Source organism: Oncorhynchus keta, chromosome 10 (assembly GCF_023373465.1).
Source record: "Oncorhynchus keta strain PuntledgeMale-10-30-2019 chromosome 10, Oket_V2, whole genome shotgun sequence".
In the NCBI taxonomy this organism is placed as follows: Eukaryota; Metazoa; Chordata; class Actinopteri; order Salmoniformes; family Salmonidae; genus Oncorhynchus; species Oncorhynchus keta.
The window spans coordinates 58,169,133-58,189,546 of NC_068430.1; the positions used below are offsets into that span (position 1 = coordinate 58,169,133).

General features: G+C 40.1%; 1 protein-coding gene and 1 long non-coding RNA gene across 3 annotated transcripts in view; one reads left to right on the forward strand and one right to left on the reverse strand.

The window, feature by feature from the left end:
- LOC118389044 (voltage-dependent calcium channel subunit alpha-2/delta-2-like) overlaps window positions 1-20,414 on the reverse strand; it is an 87,393-nt gene that overhangs the window by 46,968 nt on the left and 20,011 nt on the right. The window contains 2 exon segments of the mRNA XM_052527351.1: window positions 2,730-2,789; window positions 4,886-5,002. Of these exon segments, the coding sequence (XP_052383311.1) occupies window positions 2,730-2,789; window positions 4,886-5,002 (177 nt within the window).
- Window positions 3,425-9,109, forward strand: LOC127932252 (uncharacterized). 2 transcript variants are annotated; one of them, XR_008144677.1, is made up of 5 exons: window positions 3,425-3,461; window positions 7,509-7,558; window positions 7,889-8,248; window positions 8,342-8,435; window positions 8,667-9,109. It is a non-coding gene; the product is annotated as an uncharacterized LOC127932252 (long non-coding RNA). The 2 variants fall into 2 exon arrangements; XR_008144676.1 differs by having other exon boundaries at window positions 7,889-8,435.

The following is a 20,414-nucleotide window of genomic DNA, read 5'->3' on the forward strand; positions in this document are numbered from 1 at the left end:
CAATAGGGGTAAGCAGCTTGGTTTGAAGAAATCAACTGTGGGAGCAATTATTAGGAAATGGAAGACATATAAGACCACCGATAATCTTCCTCGTTCTGGGGCTCCACGCAAGATCTCACCCCGGGGGGTCAAAATGATCACAAGAACGGTGAGCAAAAATCCCAGAACCACACAGGGGGACCTAGTGAATGACCTGCAGAGAGCTGGGACCAAAGTAACAAAGCCTACCATCAGTAACACACTACGCCGCCAGGGACTCAAATCCTGCAGTGCCAGACGTGTCCTCCTGCTTAAGCCAGTACATGTCCAGGCCCATCTGAAGTTTGCTAGAGAGCATTTGGATGATCCAGAAGAAGATTGCGTTAATGTCATATGGTCAGATGAAACCAAAATATAACCTTTTGGTAAAAACTCAACTCGTCGTGTTTGGAGGACAAAGAATGTGGAGTTGCATCCAAAGAACACCATACCTACTGTGAAGCATGGGGGTGAAAACATCATGCTTTGGGGCTGTTTTTCTGCAAAGGGACCAGGACGACTGATCCGTGTAAAGGAAAGAATGAATGTATCGTGAGATTTTGAGTGAAAACCTCCTTCCATCAGCAAGGGCATTGAAGATGAAACGTGGCTGGGTCTTTCAGCATGATAATGATCCCAAACACACCACCCGGGCAACGAAGGAGTGGCTTCGTAATAAGCATTTCAAGGTCCTGGAGTGGCCTAGCCAGTCTCCAGATCTCAACCCCATAGAAAATCTTTGGAGGAAGTTGCCCAGCAACAGCCCCAAAACATCACTGCTCTAGAGGAGATCTGCATGGAGGAATGGGCCAAAATACCAGCAACAGTGTGTGAAAACCTTGTGAAGACTTACAGAAAACGTTTGACCTATGTCATTGCCAACAAAGGGTCATTGCCAACAAAGTATTGAGATAAACTTTTGTTATTGACCAAATACTTATTTTCCACCATAATTTGCAAATAAATAAATTAAAAATCCTACAATGTGATTTTCTGGATTTTTTTCTCTCCTTTTGTCTGTCATAGTTGAAGGGTACCTATGATGAAAATTACAGGCCTCTCATCTTTTTAAGTGGGAGAACTTGCACAATACTTTTTTGCCCCACTGTATTGACTTTAGGGCTGACCCCATTTAGTCGACTGGTCGATTGACCAAGATTTTTTTAGTCGAGCAGTTGCAAATTTACAGTGCATTTGGAAATTATTCAGACCCCTTTTTCCACATTTTGTTACGTTACAGCCTTTTTCTAAATTGTATTCAATATTTTTTAGCTTCATCAATCTACACACAATACCCCATAATGACAAAGCAAAAACAGGTTTTAGAAAGTTTTGCAAATGTAAAGCAAATTTAAAACTGAAATTTCAAATTTAAATAAGTATTCAGACCCTTTGTTGAAGGACCCTTTGTTGAAGGACCTTTGGCAGCGATTACAGCCTCTAGTCTTCTTGGGTGTGACGCTACAAGCTTGGCACACCTGAAATTGGGGAGGTTCTCCCAATCCTCTCAAACTCTGTCAGGTTTGATGGGGAGCATTGCTGCACAGCTATTTTCATATCTCTCCAGAGATGTTTCATCGGGTTCAAGTCAGGTTTCTGGCTGGGCTACTCAAGGAGAGTTAGAGACTTGTCCCGAAGTCATTCCTGCAATGTCTTGACAATGTGCTTAGGTTGGTTGTCCTGTTGGAAGGTGAATCTTCACCCCAGTCTGAGATCCTGAGCGCTCTGGAGCAGGTTTTCATCAAGGATCTCTCTGTACTTGGCTTTACGGTGCCAGGTTTCCTCCAGACGTGATGCTTGGTATTCAGGCCAAAGAGTTTAATATTGGTTTCATCAGACCAGAGAATCTTGTTCCTCATGGTCTGAGAGTCTTTAGGTGTCTTTTGGCAAACTACAAGCAAGCTGTCATGTGCCTTTTACTGAAGAGTGGCTTCCGTCTGACCACTCTACCATAAAGACCTGATTGGTGGAGTGCTGCAGGGATGGTTGTCCTTCTGAGAGGTTCTCCCATCTCCACAGAGGAACTTTGGAGCTCTGTCAGAGTGACCATCGGGTTCTTGGTTACCTCCCTGACTAAGGCCCTTCTTCCCCAATTGCTCAGTTTTGCCTGGCCGCCAGCTCTAGGAAGAGTCTTGGTGGTTCCAAACTTCTTCCACTTAAGAATGATGGAGGCCACTGTGTTCTTGGGGACCTGGAATGCTGCATAAATGTTTTGGTACCCTTCCCCAGATCTGTGCCTCGACACAATACTGTCTCGGAGCTCTACTGGCAATTCCTTCCACCTCATGGCTTTGTTTTTGCTCTGATATGTACTGTCAACTGTGAGACCTTATATAGACAGGTGTATGCCTTTCCAAATCATGTCCAATCAATTGAATTTACCACAGGTGGACTCCAATCAAGTTGTAGAAAGAAAGTATTATCAATGGAAACAGGATGCACCTCTGCTCAATTTTGAAAATCCTAGCAAAGGGTCTGGAAAATTATGTAAGGTCAAGGAGAATTAGGATGTTGAGAGCACCAGTACCAGCAGTGGTGAGGAGGTCATTGATGACTTTGAGGAGTGCATGATGATGTTTGTGGGAACATTTACTGTTGATCTAATCATTACATCAATAGGGGATGTGCTTAGTATCATGACCCCCTGCTGAATCTTTTATACATTACAAATGCAGACAGTCTGCTGGTAGAGTGTGTTACAGTAGTGTTACCTTGACGCTGTCGTGCCAGGGATGGTCTCGCTGGACACGTTCTGCTTCACTGGCCAGCCTCTGCAAGTTCAAGAGTTCAGGTTAGAGAACATAGAAAACAAAAGTCCTGCCCTTTATTTTGAATAGGCCTAGTTGAATGGGAGGGATATTTAAAAAATGATATTCACATGATTTAGATATGTCCACTGCCAAAAGTGTCCACCCCTGGTACACAACGGGATTCAATTAGCTGTCAGCGTCTGGTGCTAGGGCCGTTGCTAGAAACGGTCAAATTCTGACCTGCCTACGTAAGGAACCAAAGCGTCTGTTGCTATGCTGGTTGCTAGCTCTATTTAACCTCAGGGCTCGAGGAGGACGGAGGACATGGGCGGTTCTGGGTCTATTTTACCTCATAAGACCATTTCTAAAGTAGCCTAAATGGTCTGACTTCATAGAAATGTAATGGGTTTAGAAGACTATAAGAGCTGAGTGTTCGTCTTTCTGTGTAAACCACAAAACCACCTGATGCTCTTACCTGTAGAAAAAAAAGTGAAAGTTATATAAAAAAATATGGTCCCTCTTTTACTATAATGGCTGCATTTACAAGAAATGGGTATAGAAATAGGAGAGCTAGACAGCCCTCCTCACCTGAATTTCACTTTCTATTGCGCAAGTATAAATAGGTGCTGGTGCAATCCTTTTTTTCACAACTATATCAGAATCTCAGCCTCAGGAGGAACTAGTACCAGCAAGGTAGGTCTATTCACATTTGTTTTATACATATTTCATTTTATCTTTTATAAACAAGTTATTCTGCTGATAGGAAAAATTGGTAAAGGACCTGATCGAAATGCTGTACAAAATTCACATTGCAAAAGGAAAAATCTAAACTGCTATACTGCAAAGTTTGTAGAAGCTGTCTATAATTTGTGCAAAAAGGAACTGTAACATTGTCTTCTATTGTTCATATACATCTTCTACATTATGGGGCAGTTTCCTGGACATATATTAAAACTATAAATGAATTATACAATAACAAATGTTTACTGTAACACAAATTGAATTATAACTTGTTAAATGCATTCCACCTGTCTTTGCTTTCACAAACACCAGCTGGTTTCGGGTGCATTTTTTTGTTCCTAAATAAACTGAACAAAAATATAAACGCAAAGTTTTGGTCCCATGTTTCATGAACTGAAATAAAAGATCACAGAAATGTTCCATACGCACAAAAAGCTTTTCTCTCAAATTTTGTGCACAGATTTGTTTACATCCCTGTTAGTGAGCATTTCTCCTTTGCCAAGATAATCCATCCACCTGACAGGTGCTGCATATCAAAAAGCTGATTAAACAGCATGATCATGACACAGGTGCACCTTGTGCCGGGGACAACAAAATGCCATATATGGCCTTGTGTTGTGTGACAAACTTCACATTTTAGTGGCATTTTGTTGCGTGCAATTGGCATGCTGACTGCAGGAATATCCACCACCAGAGCTGTTGCCAGAGAATTGAATGTTCATTTCTCTACCATAAGTCGCCTCCAACGTCATTTTAGAGAATTTGGCAGTACAACCAACCGGCCTCACAACCAGGTGTGAGGCCGACCAGGTGTAACCATACCAGCCCAGGACCTCCACATGCGGCTTCCTCACCTGCGGGATCGTCTGAGTCTAAGACCGGCCACCCGGACAGCTGATGAAACTGAGAAGTATTTCTGTCTAACAAAGCACTTTTGTCTGGAAAAACTCATTTTGATTGGCTGGGCCTGGCTCCCCAGTGGGTGGGCCTGGCTCAAGTGGGTGCGACCCTGCCCAGTCATGTAAAATCCATAGATTAGTGCCTAATTTATTTCAAGTGACTGATTTCCTTTAAGAACTGTATCTCAGTAAAATCTTTGAAATTTATGCATTTATATTTTTGTTCAGTATAGATTAAAAATGTATTGGAAACAGGTTATCAAGTCATTGCGTTCGCAATACGAATATATTGCATATGAAATGTGTTCATTTTGTGTGAGATTACCAGTAGGGAATCTTGGATTAAGAAGCATTTTCAATGGAGGTTCACTAATGAACTTGCTTTTTAGCCCAGGACCGAGCTAAATCTGTCTGTCAAACTGCCACTAAATGTTACGTTTATTTGTCAAATAAATAGAAGTCAAATTGCTGACTTACATCAAGTGCTTTGCGTTTCTTGGCCAGTAGCTTCTCGATGTCTGAAGCTACCTTCTCCACCATCTCATAAGGAGAATTCTTTACCAGGCTGAACTGCCTTCTTTTCTCATTGTAGATCTGCAAAAAGAGTAAAAAAAACAGACATCCTTTTGAGTGCAGTTAAATGACAGTTCCACATATGTTGTACATGTACTCATTGTATTACTGCATTTAACATCATTTGCAACAGTTTCTGATCCTTGAGTTGACAGCAACAAGGAGGCACCCAGCACATCCAGACCATATATCTGTTTGTATGTGGCACTTAGCAGTCCATATACTTTGCTTAGCAGTCTGCAAAGTATATGGACACCTACTCGTCAAACATTTTATTCCAAAATCATGGGCATTAATATGGCGTACCCCTTTACTGTTATAACAGTCTCCACTCTTCTGGGAAGGTTTTCCACTAAATGTTGGAGCATGACTGCGGGGACTTGCTTCCATTCAGCTACAAGAGCATTAGAGAGGTCAGACACTGATGTTGGGCGATTAGGCCTGGCTTGCAGTTGGCGTTCACATTCATCCCAAAGGTGTTGATGTGGTTGAGGTCAGGGCTCTCTGCAGGCAAGTCAAGTTCTTCTACACCGATCTCGATAACCCATTTCTGTATGGACCTCGCTTTGTGCATGGGGGCATTATCATGCTAAAACAGGAAAGGGCCTTCCTCAAACTGTTGCCACAAAGCTGGAAGCACAGAATCGTCTAAAATTTCATTTTATGCTGTAGCATTAAGATTTCCCTTCACAAGAACTAAGGGGCTTAGCCTGAACCATGAAACAGCCCCAGACACCAAACTTTAGAGTTGGCACTATGCATTAGGGCAAGCAGCGTTCTCCTGGCATCCGCCAAACCCAGATTCATCCTTCGGACTGCCAGATGGTGACGTGTGATTGATCACTCCAGAGAGCCTGTTTCCACTGCTCCAGCCGACACTTGGCATTGCACATGGTGATCTTAGGCTTGTGCGCGGCTGCTCAGCCATGGAAAACCATTTCATGAAGGTCCCGACGAACAGTTTTTGTGCTGATGTTGCTTCCAGAGGCAGTTTGGAACTCGGTAGTGAGTGCAACCGAGGACAGATGATTTTTACACGTTTCAGCACTTGTGGTCCCGTTCTGTCAGCTTGTGTGGCCTACCACTTTGCGCTGAGCCGTTGTTGCTCCTAGACGTTTCCACTTCCCAATAATAGCACTTACAGTTGCCCAGGGCAGCTCTAGCAGGGCAGAACTGTTACGAACTGACTTGTTGGAAAAGAGGAATCCTATGATGGTGCCACGTTGAAAGTCACTGATCTCTTCAGTATTGGCCATTCTACTGCCAATGTTTTCCTATGGAGATTGCATGGCTGTGTGCTCAATTTTATACACCTGTCATCAACAGGTATGGCTGAATCCCCTCATTTGAAGGGGTGTCCACATACATCTGGCCATGCAGTGTAGCCACTAGGGCCATGACGATACCAATATCACAATATTCATTAGTAACGTGGCAAGGAAACAAAACGTGAAGTGGATTAAACTTCCTTAGGAAAACAGCCCTAATGTTGGAAACAAACATCATTATGTTGCCATCCAGAGTCACATGTATTTATTTTTCAAGCTATAGCACACAATATCTTACATACAGCAGGTATTTAAAGGACCAAAGAGTTTGGTCTGCTTCGTATTTTCATTTTTGCCGTGGAAAAAATATTGCAATACTGGTATTGTAGCTTCTTTGCAAAGAGCAATTTATCAAGAAAAAATGTGGATAGGACTGTCGGAGTGGTCTGAGTGGGGAGGTGAAATCTATCTGTTATTGGCAGAGAGGTAACAGAGGTTTGGAACACTCTTTCTTATTGGTCTACTAACTAATTTACCGCCTGGGGATGTCACCGGGGAGGCCAACAATCCATCCCACCAAAACAGGCTGAAATTGAAAGCGGTCTTTTCAAACAGCTCTTACACTAAAAGGACATTATCATCATTTTCACAATTTCACAGTATTATTCCAACCTCATAGTGTGGACGTATATATAAAACACAGGAATCACATTTCTGACTGCACTTGGCCTCTAATTCCACAAATTCAATTAGAAATAATTTAATAATCTGTAAATTCGATTTAATTCAATTAAAATTCCAGGTCAATCTTTGAATTCAGAGAACTAATTTCCTCTTAGGTACATTCCAAGAATTCCTGTTAGGTAAATTCCAAGAATTCAATTCCCAATTCAATATTAGGTCACAACAATTCCACAAATTCAATTCCCTCAGGCTTTCAGACTGATCATGTGACTGTTCAGACAGCCTCCCTATACTGGAACGATAGAAATACCAATTCTACAGTCAATGTTGGATACATTGCTTTACCTTAAATGTAAAAATACTGAATTCCAATTTAATCCAATTCCACAGATTAAATGTTTTACAATTCCGACGAAATTCCAATAAATCCACGCAGTCTATTTCCAATTCAATAACTTGAAAGATTGTTGAAATTCAAATTTAATTCAAAATAAATTCTCCACTTCATGAGTTAATTCAATTGGAATTTCTAATGAACTTGGAATTGACCCCAACCCTGTTACATTCCCTCTCAGAAAAGCAAACATGGGTGGAGCTGAATCAACGCCACCCTCACCAAAGAAGGGTAAGAGAGATGACATATCTGTCAAATACAGTCAACCCCTGATAGTTAATATCAGGTGTGAGTGCAAATTCTGTTCAAGCACAGTGCATCAGTCTCAATTCTTTTTACTTTTTTCTGGGAACCTGCAGACACCGTTTTAGCGCATGCATTGACCACAGCCACAAGGCTTTACTTATATAGTACATAACCTGTATCATTGACTGTAGTCTACTCTCATTAATTATGTGTCATTGTACTCAATCTTCAAATTCTTTTGAAAGTAAGAGAGTGTTGGAATGTGGAAAACAATGAACTAATTTAATCTAGATGTGTTCCATGTGTGTCACACAGAATTTGACCAACAATGGAGGAACACATGTTGGAGGTAAGTACTGTACTGACTGACCAATATGGAGGAACACATGTTGGAGGTAAGTACTGTACTGACTGACCAACAATGGAGGAACACATGTTGGAGGTAAGTACTGTACTGACTGACCAACAATGGAGGAACACATGTTGGAGGTAAGTACTGTACTGACTGACCAACAATGGAGGAACACATGTTGGAGGTAAGTACTGTACTGACTGACCAACAATGGAGGAACACATGTTGGAGGTAAGTACTGTACTGACTGACCAATATGGAGGAACACATGTTGGAGGTAAGTACTGTACTGACTGACCAATATGGAGGAACACATGTTGGAGGTAAGTACTGTACTGACTGACCAATATGGAGGAACACATGTTGGAGGTAAGTACTGTACTGACTGACCAACAATGGAGGAACACATGTTGGAGGTAAGTACTGTACTGACTGACCAACAATGGAGGAACACATGTTGGAGGTAAGTACTGTACTGACTGACCAACAATGGAGGAACACATGTTGGAGGTAAGTACTGTACTGACTGACCAATATGGAGGAACACATGTTGGAGGTAAGTACTGTACTGACTGACCAATATGGAGGAACACATGTTGGAGGTAAGTACTGTACTGACTGACCAATATGGAGGAACACATGTTGGAGGTAAGTACTGTACTGACTGACCAACTATGGAGGAACACATGTTGGAGGTAAGTACTGTACTGACTGACCAATATGGAGGAACACATGTTGGAGGTAAGTACTGTACTGACTGACCAACAATGGAGGAACACATGTTGGAGGTAAGTACTGTACTGACTGACCAATATGGAGGAACACATGTTGGAGTTAAGTACTGTACTGACTGACCAATATGGAGGATGAAGGAGAAAGTCAAACAAACATTTAGGTTATAATTACAATCACTATCAAGGGTTGTGTTGTGTGAATGGTGTACTATACTAAAATGCTGTAAAAAAATAGTGTTATCTTGATAACATTTCCCATGAACATAATTATAAGCAGTCTATGGCCACTGTTTAAAAATGATAAATGTTTAGCATTTGTGGCACAAGTCAATTGCAAGTCAATGGTACTGAAATTAGCATTTTCCACGCTTCATGTCCAAATCACCTATAAGTAACTTAATTGAGCTACTCAGTCAATTTGAAATACTTTAGGATGATTCGGACATGAATTATGCAAAAACATGCTAATATCGGTACCATTGATTTGCAATGAATCTGTGCCAAAGATGCTAAAAGGTTAACATTTGGAAACAGTGGCCAGGTAAACAAAACAAGAAGTAACAGGTGCTCTTCATTGTCTCTGACAGTAAAGTAGAGAGAGACCACATGGTGGATGATCTGAGGAGCTTTAAACTGAGTGATCCTGACGTGGGTCAGCTCAGATGCCTGCTATATGGACCAGTCGGTGCAGGAAAGTCCAGCTTCATCAACTCAGTCAACAATGTCTTCCAAAATCGGACAACAGGTGGTGCCCTGGTTGCTACTGACGGTGGCTTTAGCTTTAGCTTCACTACGACAGTAAGCTGCAGTGCTTAATGCATTTAACACAGACACGATGCAGGCATGGAATATGGCTACCTAATATATCCTGGTACACTAAGACACAGTTTTTCATGAGCCACAAATAGGCAGAGACATGAAGAGGGACTTAAAGGAACAAAGGAGAGGTTGTCTGCGCAAATTTAAATGCATAACGTAGTCAATCACAGGTGCGTAGGTTTGCAAAAGTTGGACCATGAAAATAATAAATACACTCACTGTTGGAAACGTCAAACAAAAAACAAATGTATATCATCTATATCAAATGTATATCATCTATATCAAATGTATATCATCTATATCAAATGTATATCATCTATATCATCTATATCATCTATATCAAATGTATATCATCTATATCAAATGTATATCATCTATATCAAATGTATATCATCTATATCATCTATATCAAATGTATATCATCTATATCAAATGTATATCATCTATATCAAATGTATATCATTTACATAGTTTTTTATATGAAAATGTACATCAAGGACAAGGGACAAGACAAAATAAAATCACACAAATCTGGCTACAAAGAAAATATAAATGAGTTGATTACATCACATATTCAAGACTAGATAAATGCAAAGCATGTAACTACACAGTAGAATACAAGGTAGAAATGTACACAGAATAAATGTTATATTTAAGCAATAAGGCCCAAGGAGGTGTGATATATGGCCAATATACCACGGCTAAGGGCTGATCTTAGGCACGACGCAACGTGGAGTGCCTGGACGCAGCCCTTAGCCGTGGTATATTGGCCATATATCACAAACCCCTGAGGTGCCTTATTGCTATTATAAACTGGTTACCAACATAACTAGAACAGTAAAAATAAATGTTTTGTCATACCCATGGTATACGGTCTGATATACCACGGCTGTCAGCCAATCAGCATTCAGGGCTCGAACCACCCAGTTTATAATATGTATTCTACTGTATAGTTATATCCTTTGAGTTAAAAACTGAAATGTTGGTCTTGCATTTTTACTCTATGCACCTTTTAGCACATTTCGGGGCATTGTGCCCTAAATCAATTTTATATAAAGGGTCTGAGTAAAGGGTCTGAATACTTACAGTACCAGTCAAAAGTTTGGACACACCTACTCGTTCAAGGGTTTTTCTTTATTTTTACTATTTTCTACATTGTAGAATAATGGTGAAGACATCAAAATGATGAAATAACACATATGGAATCATGTAGTAATCAAAAAGTGTTAAACAAATCAAAATATATTTTATTTTTGAGATTCTTCAAAGTAGCCACCCTTTGCCTTGATGACAGCTTTGCACACTCTTGGCATTCCTTACAGTGAAACCTTACAGTGAAATGCTTACTTACAAGCCCTTAACCAACCATTCAGTTAAGAAAAAATAAGTGTTAAGTAAAAAATAGATAAGTAAAAAATTACAAATAAAAGTCACAAATAATTAAAGAGCAGCAGTAAAATAACAATAGCGAGGCTATATACAGGTGGTACCAGTACAGAGTCAATGTGCGCGGGCACCAGTTAGTCGAGGTAATTGAGGTAATATGTACATGTACTGTTGGTAGAGTTCAGGTGTTCCTAATGTTTTGTGCACACAGTGTATACAGTTGGGAGAACAAGTATTTGATACACTGCCAATTTTGCAGGTGTTCCTACTTATAAAGCATGAAGAGGTCTGTAATTTTTATCATAGGTACACTTCAACCTTTTTTTATCCAGAAATAGGTACACTACCAACTGTGAGAGAAACATCACGGAATTTTCTAAAACAAAAATGGGGCCAGAAAATCACATTGTATGATTTTTAAGTAATTAATTTGCATTTTATTGTAAACACCAATATTTGATAGTCCATCAGAAAAGCAGAATGACCTTAAGGAATTTGGTACCTGGTCAGAAACCTCTTGTTTGCAAGGTTTCTTACAGAGATCAATAAAATATGTTAAAAATCCTGTCAGTTCTTGACCATGATAGTTTGCATGCACACTGCAGCAGGGATCCCCACTGTATATTTGTTGATTCTGAGCATCAGTTTGGGATGCTTTCATGTGTGTGAGGGTATTTATCCTTTCCATAGAGATACGTCATTAAATAAAACATTTATTTTCAGTATGACACACACTACATTCAAGGCCGTTCAGGAGAAAAACGTCTTCCCTTTGCATTCAATGATGTCATGGGTCTGGAAACACAAAAAAACGGTCTGCACCCTGATAACATCATCAATGCTCTGAAGGGCCAACTACCAGAGAGCTATAAGATAATGTAGATGTCACACACACACACACACACACACACACACACACACACACACACACACACACACACACACACACACACACACACACACACACACACACACACACACACACACACACACACACACACACACACACACACACACACACACACACACACACACACACACAAACAAATCTTATATTTTCTTGGCCAGTTCAATACTGTCCACCCATTATCAGACCAAAATAAGGAATTCATTCAGAATCCCAGCTTAAGTAACAAAACTCACTGCCTGGTGAGTATTGTGTGAGCGGACAAAATCTCTCGCATGTCAGAGGATGTCATAGCCAAGATGAAGAACATCAGGGCAGAAGCCAGCAGACTGAGTAAGTAAGCTCTTTAAACTCTGTTTCTCAATAGAAACTACAACTATGGTTGGCGTATCAGTTGTCACCTTTCAGCTGTAGCTCTTGACTTTTCACTATTACATGATACAGTATTACTTATGCTAGTCCTTCTATTAATGAAATATTAATTTCTATGGCAGATATCCCTCAAGTTGTTGTCATGACCATGCCAGACAAGGCTTGTGAGCTGGTGAACAAGGATGTGAAGAGAATCTTCTACAGCAAGGCGATCAAAGAGAAGGTAAATCACATGACCTCAGACCTGAACAAATGTCACATTGCCTGGACAAGTGTTTAACATGTCAGCTAACCATATAACATGATGAGGCAATCTGATGCTCAACTGCACAGTTGATGACGTGGCACGCAACCATCGGTTGACGCAATGCAATGTCTGCAATGTAGTCGGCCATTAAATCTTGGTTGTGCTGACATGATTCAATCATCACTCAAGCAAAACTGATCCAGTCCTTTTTGTCTCCAACGTTTTTCAGATGCAGATCTGCAGTAATGAGCTCGGCCTTCCCATGAACTGCATCCTGCCGGTGAAGAACTACCACGAGGAGGGGATGCTGGATAACAACATGGATATCCTGATACTGAACGCCATGACTCAGATTATGAACTTCGCCAACGACTACCTCTGGAACCTCCAACAACATGCAATTCAAAAATAGAATGAGTATTAACAGTGAGCCCTGCAGTTTACGATTGGAATAAAGTTCATAATTTCTATATTTTTTACATTGTTGTCGTATAATTGAATGTCCATGTAGAGGCCTAAATAGGTTATCTGGGGCTCTGGGAGAAATGTATTTTGATTGAGTGTGCATTTCGTGTGACAAGAATCTTTCAACTAAACTGAGCATTGATTGCTGTGCATATATGCTACTATTTAACATCAACACCCATCAGTGTACAATTGTGTTAGATAAACTAGCATCCTTCACTGAATTCTTTAGATGACAAACTGATTTTAAACCATACTTTGTTTTACTGATATTGCTGTAACATTAATTTGATGTGACATTATTGTTGTATCATTTTTTTTATTTTTTAGCTTTTCTGCTTAAGTTGACTTAATTTCCAGGTAGATTTTAAGTTAAATAAATTATTTAAAAAATAAAGGCTATTGATGACATCGCCATCTTTCTCTCTATAACCGGGTTTCCATCCAACCATTTCATGGGGATGAATTACCTGACGCATAAAGAAACTCATGATAGGCCTTATGGAAACGGCAAATTTGTCTGTAAAATTTCCCAATGTCGACAAAACAAAATATACTACACAAGGGTGGATCATTTTGGTCGTCTGTGAAATAGATTGTGACAATTGTGGCGGAAATGCATTTAAGGGCAAATATTGATATAATAACAGTCATATCGAAGTAAACTTGGAGTCACGTCTGTTATGTCGTACAACCGCCACAACGTGGAAAAGCATGCAGGGTTTATAGGCAGATTAAATACCGTAAATTATGGTGAATTTATGCTAGTTAACCTGTTGAGTGTTAATGTGAAGTGGATGGTTGTATTAAACATATCTTCATGAGAGGACCATGAACAGTACCAAGTAATGCCTTATTCTGTTAGAAAGCGGTTTTGTTGCTTTTATTATTTGCATTAACTTTTTTGCACTAGCACGCACTGCTATAGTAAATAGTATGAAAGAAATATATTTTAGATTTAATTTTACATTTACATTACATTTAAGTCATTTAGCAGACGCTCTTATCCAGAGCGACTTACAAATTTTCAAATTTAATTTGCTATGAACAACCAATTAATGAAAAATGACCGTTGACATGCTGAGATTTCAGCTGCCTAATTTACTGTAATAATTTGGTATAAAACTAGTGGTTGGAAAATCTGACAAATTTCCTGGTGCACTGCTCTCATTCATTGATGTCTCTATCTCCCTGTGAAGAACACAAAGTGGTTTTGTATCACAACTTTAAATTGTGTTCGAGTTTTTATAAATTCAATTTGATATAGAATGATGAGACTTCCTATGGCTGCAGTAGACTCTCAGCTTTGCAGCGCTATGCAGTTTGTGCCTGTGATGCACCGTCCACCACAAATTGACGGACAGTCCGGTCAGCGATGACCCTTTTCCTAACCTTAACCCAATTTTCCTAGCCTACAATGTTAATTCTCCTAACCTGCTGCGTAAGTCGTATCTTTATCAAAGTGGCGTGTTTTTAGGAAATCTCGATTCAAAAAGCCCCACCGGTGACGTCTCTGGTAATTCCTTTGTCTCGGTCTTTCTGGCAGATGGACGCCTACTTGGCGTATCGCTGCCACCGCTGGTTTGAGTGCACACTACACTCTCTACCCAAAGTAAAAATTGTAACTGAACAGGAACCTTACTTAGAAGTAACAACCTTCCTGTCTCATCAGAACATGCAAGAGTATTGTAGCGAATACATATTTAAATGCAATTTATATAACGTTTGAATTTGATTTGACATTGCACTTTTAATTGGTCCAATATTTTTAGAGAGAAATAGGCTGTCACCAGTAGGGTTGCCAATCAAATAAGGGACCAAAGGTGGCATGCCAGTGCACGGTGCCACGGTGGTGTCACACTCTGACCATGATTTGAGTTGTTTGTTTCTATGTTTTGTTTGGTCAGGGTGTGATATGAGTGGGCATTCTATGTTGTATGTCTAGTTTGTCTATTTCTATGTTTTGGCCTGATATGGTTCTCAATCAGTGACAGGTTTTTGTCCTTGTCTCTGATTGGGAACCATATTTAGGTAGCCTGTTTTGTATTGTGGTTCGTGGGTTATTGTCTATGTCTAGTTGCCTGTGTCTGCACATTTGTAGTATAGCTTCACGGTCGTTTTTGTAGTTTGTTTAGTGTCTGTATTCAGTAAATATATAACATGTATTCAAATCACGCTGCGCCTTGGTCTCCTCCATTCGACGAACGTGACAGGTGGTGTGGGTATAGTGTTGTGGGAATGAATACAGTGTATATACATATTCCTATTCAATTGGAAATGCAAAACATTATATATTCCATTTAGTCAATTCTTTTAACCTTTATTCAACTATGGAAGTCAATTCTTATTTTCAAAGACAGCCTAGGAGCAGTGGGTTAACTGCCATGTTCAGGGGCAGAACGACAGATTTTTACCTTGTCAGCTCGGGGATTCAATCTTGCAACCTTCCGGTTACTGGTCCAACGCTCTAACATCTAGGCTACCTGCCCTATAGCTTTACTAAAACTGTCATCATCATGTAAACTTATGTGAATAAACCTTGAAATAAATGATCAAAGAAATCACAATTTGGACCTTTACAGCAACAACAAACAAAAAAAAACATTTTGAACTCAAGAGGAAGAGGGGCATATTTTGTGCCGCTCTTGACTGTTTCAAGCATCCATTTGCATAGCCAGTGTGAAGTCACAGTTCACAGATATTTGAAGTTCATTTTTGATCAGCTCTGTGCTGCATCTGTTTCTTGAGTCTGACCATTTAATGGTCATCAGAGAGAAAATCCTCTCTACAAAGGCACTTGAGCCTGAGGACAAATGAGATAATCCTGAACATGTTGATCAAGTTGGCTTTCCTGAGGTTTTGGAAAACTGCCACCCACTGCTCACTGGTGGATTTTGTGGTATCCTGTCTGTCTTTCTGTATTTCCTCCCAGCAATCACAAACCTCTTCATAGAGTTGGTCCATACTGACCGTCTCTGTCATTTTGAGGGCAACCATCACCTGCTCCAGGTCAGTGAAGGAGAGCTCCTCATAGAGGCCGATCAGCTTCAGTTTCACCATTACATTTTCTGGTGAGAAATACAAACCACTTGTCAATGTATGTAATGACAGTGTCATAGAACTTCACAAAGTCCTGTTGCTGTGTGGATCTTTGTGCTGACAATTATTTGTCCATCAGCTGCTTGGTCTGGTATCCAAAAAAGCTGTCCTGTTTCGCTGAAGCATCTTCATTTGGAACTGTTGGACTTCCTCGTAAAACATCTGTGATGCAATACGTTGTTTCCTCCAGCTTTTTTTACGAGTTGGTCAAATACACACCCCACGTTGTGGAAAAAGCACAGATAAATCTCAGCAGGTTCCGTTTATTCTTCATACTCAAAGATACTCTTCAGTGCCACAGGACAGGTCTCCCCAAGGGACCTGAAGTAATGATGTAAGAGCTGGCCAGCTTTGCTGGAGACGATGGACAGCTGGATGAAGAGAGAGCCATCGTGTTCAAACATGTCGCAGAATTTCACGCCACTCAATGCCAACAAAGGCAGAAAAATGCACGCAGTTCCTCTCTTCGGGAACCAGATACTGAGAAGTGGCTATAGATCTTTAAAACAATTGTCTCAATATCCACTGACAGCTGATCGCAGGCGTGCTTGCAGGCATTATGAGCTATGTGAGCTGGGCAATTAGCTTTCAGAATGCGATTGTTGGCACTGATCAATACATGGTAAACGGAGTGGTGTTTTCCATTATCTGCTGCATAGGCTGTGATGTGTCTAATATCTAGTTCATGCTTTTCCAGACAGTTCATCAGAGTTTGATGTATGCCTTTTTCAGTTTCATCAACGTCTTCACAAACGTCAAGTAACTTGAACTACACTCCATCAGAGACATTTCTCACGCCAACCGGAAACACTTTTTTATTTCCCTTGTTTGAGGCATGACTGGCAACTGAGAAACACACAGGCTCAACTTCGGTCGGGGACAGATCATCCACAATATTCCTCACAGTGTTTGGTCCTAAAACATTCATTGTAATCATCTCAGCTTTCGATCTTCCCATTGCATCTTCTTCACAACATTTGAGTCATGAAACAAAGCATTTTCCGCAGTAGACGTCAGATGAATGATGGCGCCGGAGGAGATGGCCGCCGTTTTACGGTCTCCTAACCATTTGTGCTATTATGTTGTTTTTTTTTGCGATATTTGTAAATGATTTTGTACATAATGTTTCTGCAACTGTATCTTACAGAAGAAAAGAGCTTCTGGATATCAGGACAGTGATCACTCACTTCGGATTAGATGAAGATTTCTTCGACAGCATCAACAACAACAGCAGCAAGCAGGACTCACATGATATTCTCCAAACATCCCACAGGGCAGACATCCTAATTATTCGCAAAAGGAAGCGACGCCTCGTCCGGACCCGCAGAAGACAACTAGGAAAGCTGCCGTTATCATCTACTGCATCTTTATGTAATACATGTATCACTAGCCACTTTAAACTATGCCACTTTGTTTACATACTCATCTCATATGCATATACTGTACTCGATACCATCTACTGCATCTTGCCTATGCCGCTCTGTACCATCACTCATTCATATATCTTTATGTACATATTCTTTATCCCATTACACTTGTGTGTATAAGGTAGTAGTTTTGGAATTGTTAGCTAGATTACTCGTTGGTTATTACTGCATTGTCGGAACTAGAAGCACAAGCATTTCGCTACACTCGCATTAACATCTGCTAACCATGTGTATGTGACAAATAAAATGTAATTTGATTTGCTTTGGCCACCTTACCTTCCAGTTCTCTACTGCCAATGACTGGAACAAATTGCAAAAATCGCTGAAGTTGGAAACCTATATCTCCCTCACTAACTTTAAGCATCAGCTATCTGAGCAGCTTACCAATCGCTGCAGCTATACATAGCCCATCTGTAAATAGCCCATCCAACTACCTACCTCATCCCCATATTGTTTTTATTAACTTTTTTGCACACCAGTATTTCTACTTGCACATCATCATCTGCACATATATCACTCCAGTGTTAATTTGCTAGATTGTAATTACTTCGATACTATGGCCTATTTATTGCCTTACCTCCTTACTCCATTTGTACACACTGTATATAGATTTTCTATAGTGTTATTGACTGTACTGTTGTTTATCCCATGTGTAACTCTGTGTTGTCGTTTTCTGTCGCACTGCTTTGCTTTATCTTGGCCAGGTCGCAGTTGTAAATGAGAATTTGGTCTCAACTGGCCTACCTGGTTAAATAAAGGTGAAATAAATCAAATCAAATGTGAATTAAGATGTTTTTAAAATGTATGAACTAATCCCGAAGACTGCAGTGATACTAAATAAAGGTTTGGAGCAGCTGGATTGACTCCTGAACTGAACTGGCGGTTGAGAATGATGACATGGCGTTAAGAGCTATTAGCATGAGCTATTAGCTTCTACTTGTTACACCCTGAAGACGATGTCCGCACCCATGTGGAAATCTAATTAGCATCATTAAAAAATCCCCATCAAAATCTCTGTTTAAGATAAGAGATATCTGTTTTTTTGCTGGAAGGTGGCAGCGCTACAGGCTTCTGACTAGAGGGAGTACAGCTACGACCGGAAGTTACTTTTTCATAGCAGGTTAGGAGAACTTGAGCAGCAGGTTAGGACAATTAACGTGGCTGGTTAGGAGACTTAGGTTAAGGTTAGGAAAAGGGTAGCTAAATTGCTCTCCTAACCGGATACAAAAAGTCCCTTCCGGTTGTAGCTGTACTCCCCCAAGTCACAAACGAGCTACAGTGGTGTTTGTCAGGCCAGGAGACTTCTCGAAAATCAGTCTTCTTATTTGCATTGAATGACATTTATCTTGAGAATATGGATAGAGTGGCCATAAAATGAAAAAGGCCATGACATTCAGAAATACACAGAGAGGAAGAGGCGAAGTGAGAGGGTGTACTCCAGCCAAAATCTGTTCATGAAAATAAGACCACAAAAGCTAGGTTTCCATCCAATTGGAGACAGATTTTCATGAGAATATTCTAGAATGCACATGAACAAAATCTTCACATTTTCCCACCAGTGGTGTTTCAAACAAATGGACTTGTTGCAGATAGAAATGCATGATGACTTAGTGGACACAACATTTTATTTTTCTCTTAAGTTTTCATGTACCGAATAAAAATCTAAAGTTCAATATGTTTCCATTGCATTTTCAAATCTACTGATAGTTTTGTCACAAAAACTGTTGCTTTAAATTGCAAATGTGCCTACTCCGGTCTTGGCACTGTGCGCTCTAACCAACAGCTCGCACATACAGTGCTGGTAGGCTTGTCTACATAATGAGATTATTATGGATGAGCCAGAATATTTTAATTTGTCAAACAGCAGTCAAGCATCTTTCACCACCCATCATAACTTCCACTGAGTGTACAAAACGTTAAGAACACCTCCTTCCATGACATACTGTGGACTGACCAGGTGAATCCATGTGAAAGCTATGACCTCTTATCTATGTCATATGTTAAATCAACTTCAATCAGTGTAGATGAAGGGGAGGAGACAGGTTAAAAATGATTTTTAAAGCCTTGAGATGATTGAGACATGGATTGTGTATGTGTGCCATCCAGAGGGTGAATGGGCAGGACAAAACATTTAAGTGCCTTTTAACGGGGTATGGTAGTAGGTGCAATGCGCACCGGTTTGTGTCATGAACTGCAACGCAGCTGGGTTTTTCACACTCAACAGTTTCCTGTGTGTATCAAGAATGGACATCCAGCCAACTTGACACAACTGTGGGAAGCATTGGAATCAACATGGGCCAGCATGCCTGTGGAATGCTTTTGACACCTTGTAGAGTCCATGACCCGACAAATTCCTAATGTCTGGTATACTCAGTGTATTTCATCTGGAGCCTAATAAACAGCATGTTTCCGAGTCGTAGTGGGAGGACCACACACCATATCATCGCGTGACTCCAAGTTTATTTCAATATGATGGTTATTATATCAATATTTGCGCATAAAGGCATAATTAATTTGGCTGACACAAAAAGATCCCGCCTTGTCTAGTGTATTTTGTTTGGTCGCAATTTGGAAAATAAATTCAAAAATGTGCTGTTCCCATCAGGCCTGTCATGACATTTTTTATCTGACATGTACACTACTTTACTCGCATGAAAAGGTTGGATGGAAACCTGGTTATTGTGAGGAATTTATACGTCAATGAGTGTCGAAATTGGTCAACAAAAAATGTATTTGCTAATTTGCTACGTGAAGCTTATTTGATCGAATATAAGTTTAGTAATGGTTAGGTTGTCACGAATGCACTAATGCCTAGGTCCTCGTGGACCACGAGGCATTTCAGAAACGTAAAAAATATATATATATTTATTTTTTCACGCTCGTATCGGCCCTATCATTAGCTAGAACGATTTACTTATTAATTTATATATTAATTTATTATTTACATTTCATTTTGAGTACTTTGTTCCTCCATAAACATTGGCCAGGGAGTGGGAGCCTCAAAGGAATATTGGCATCCACAGTACTCAGTAC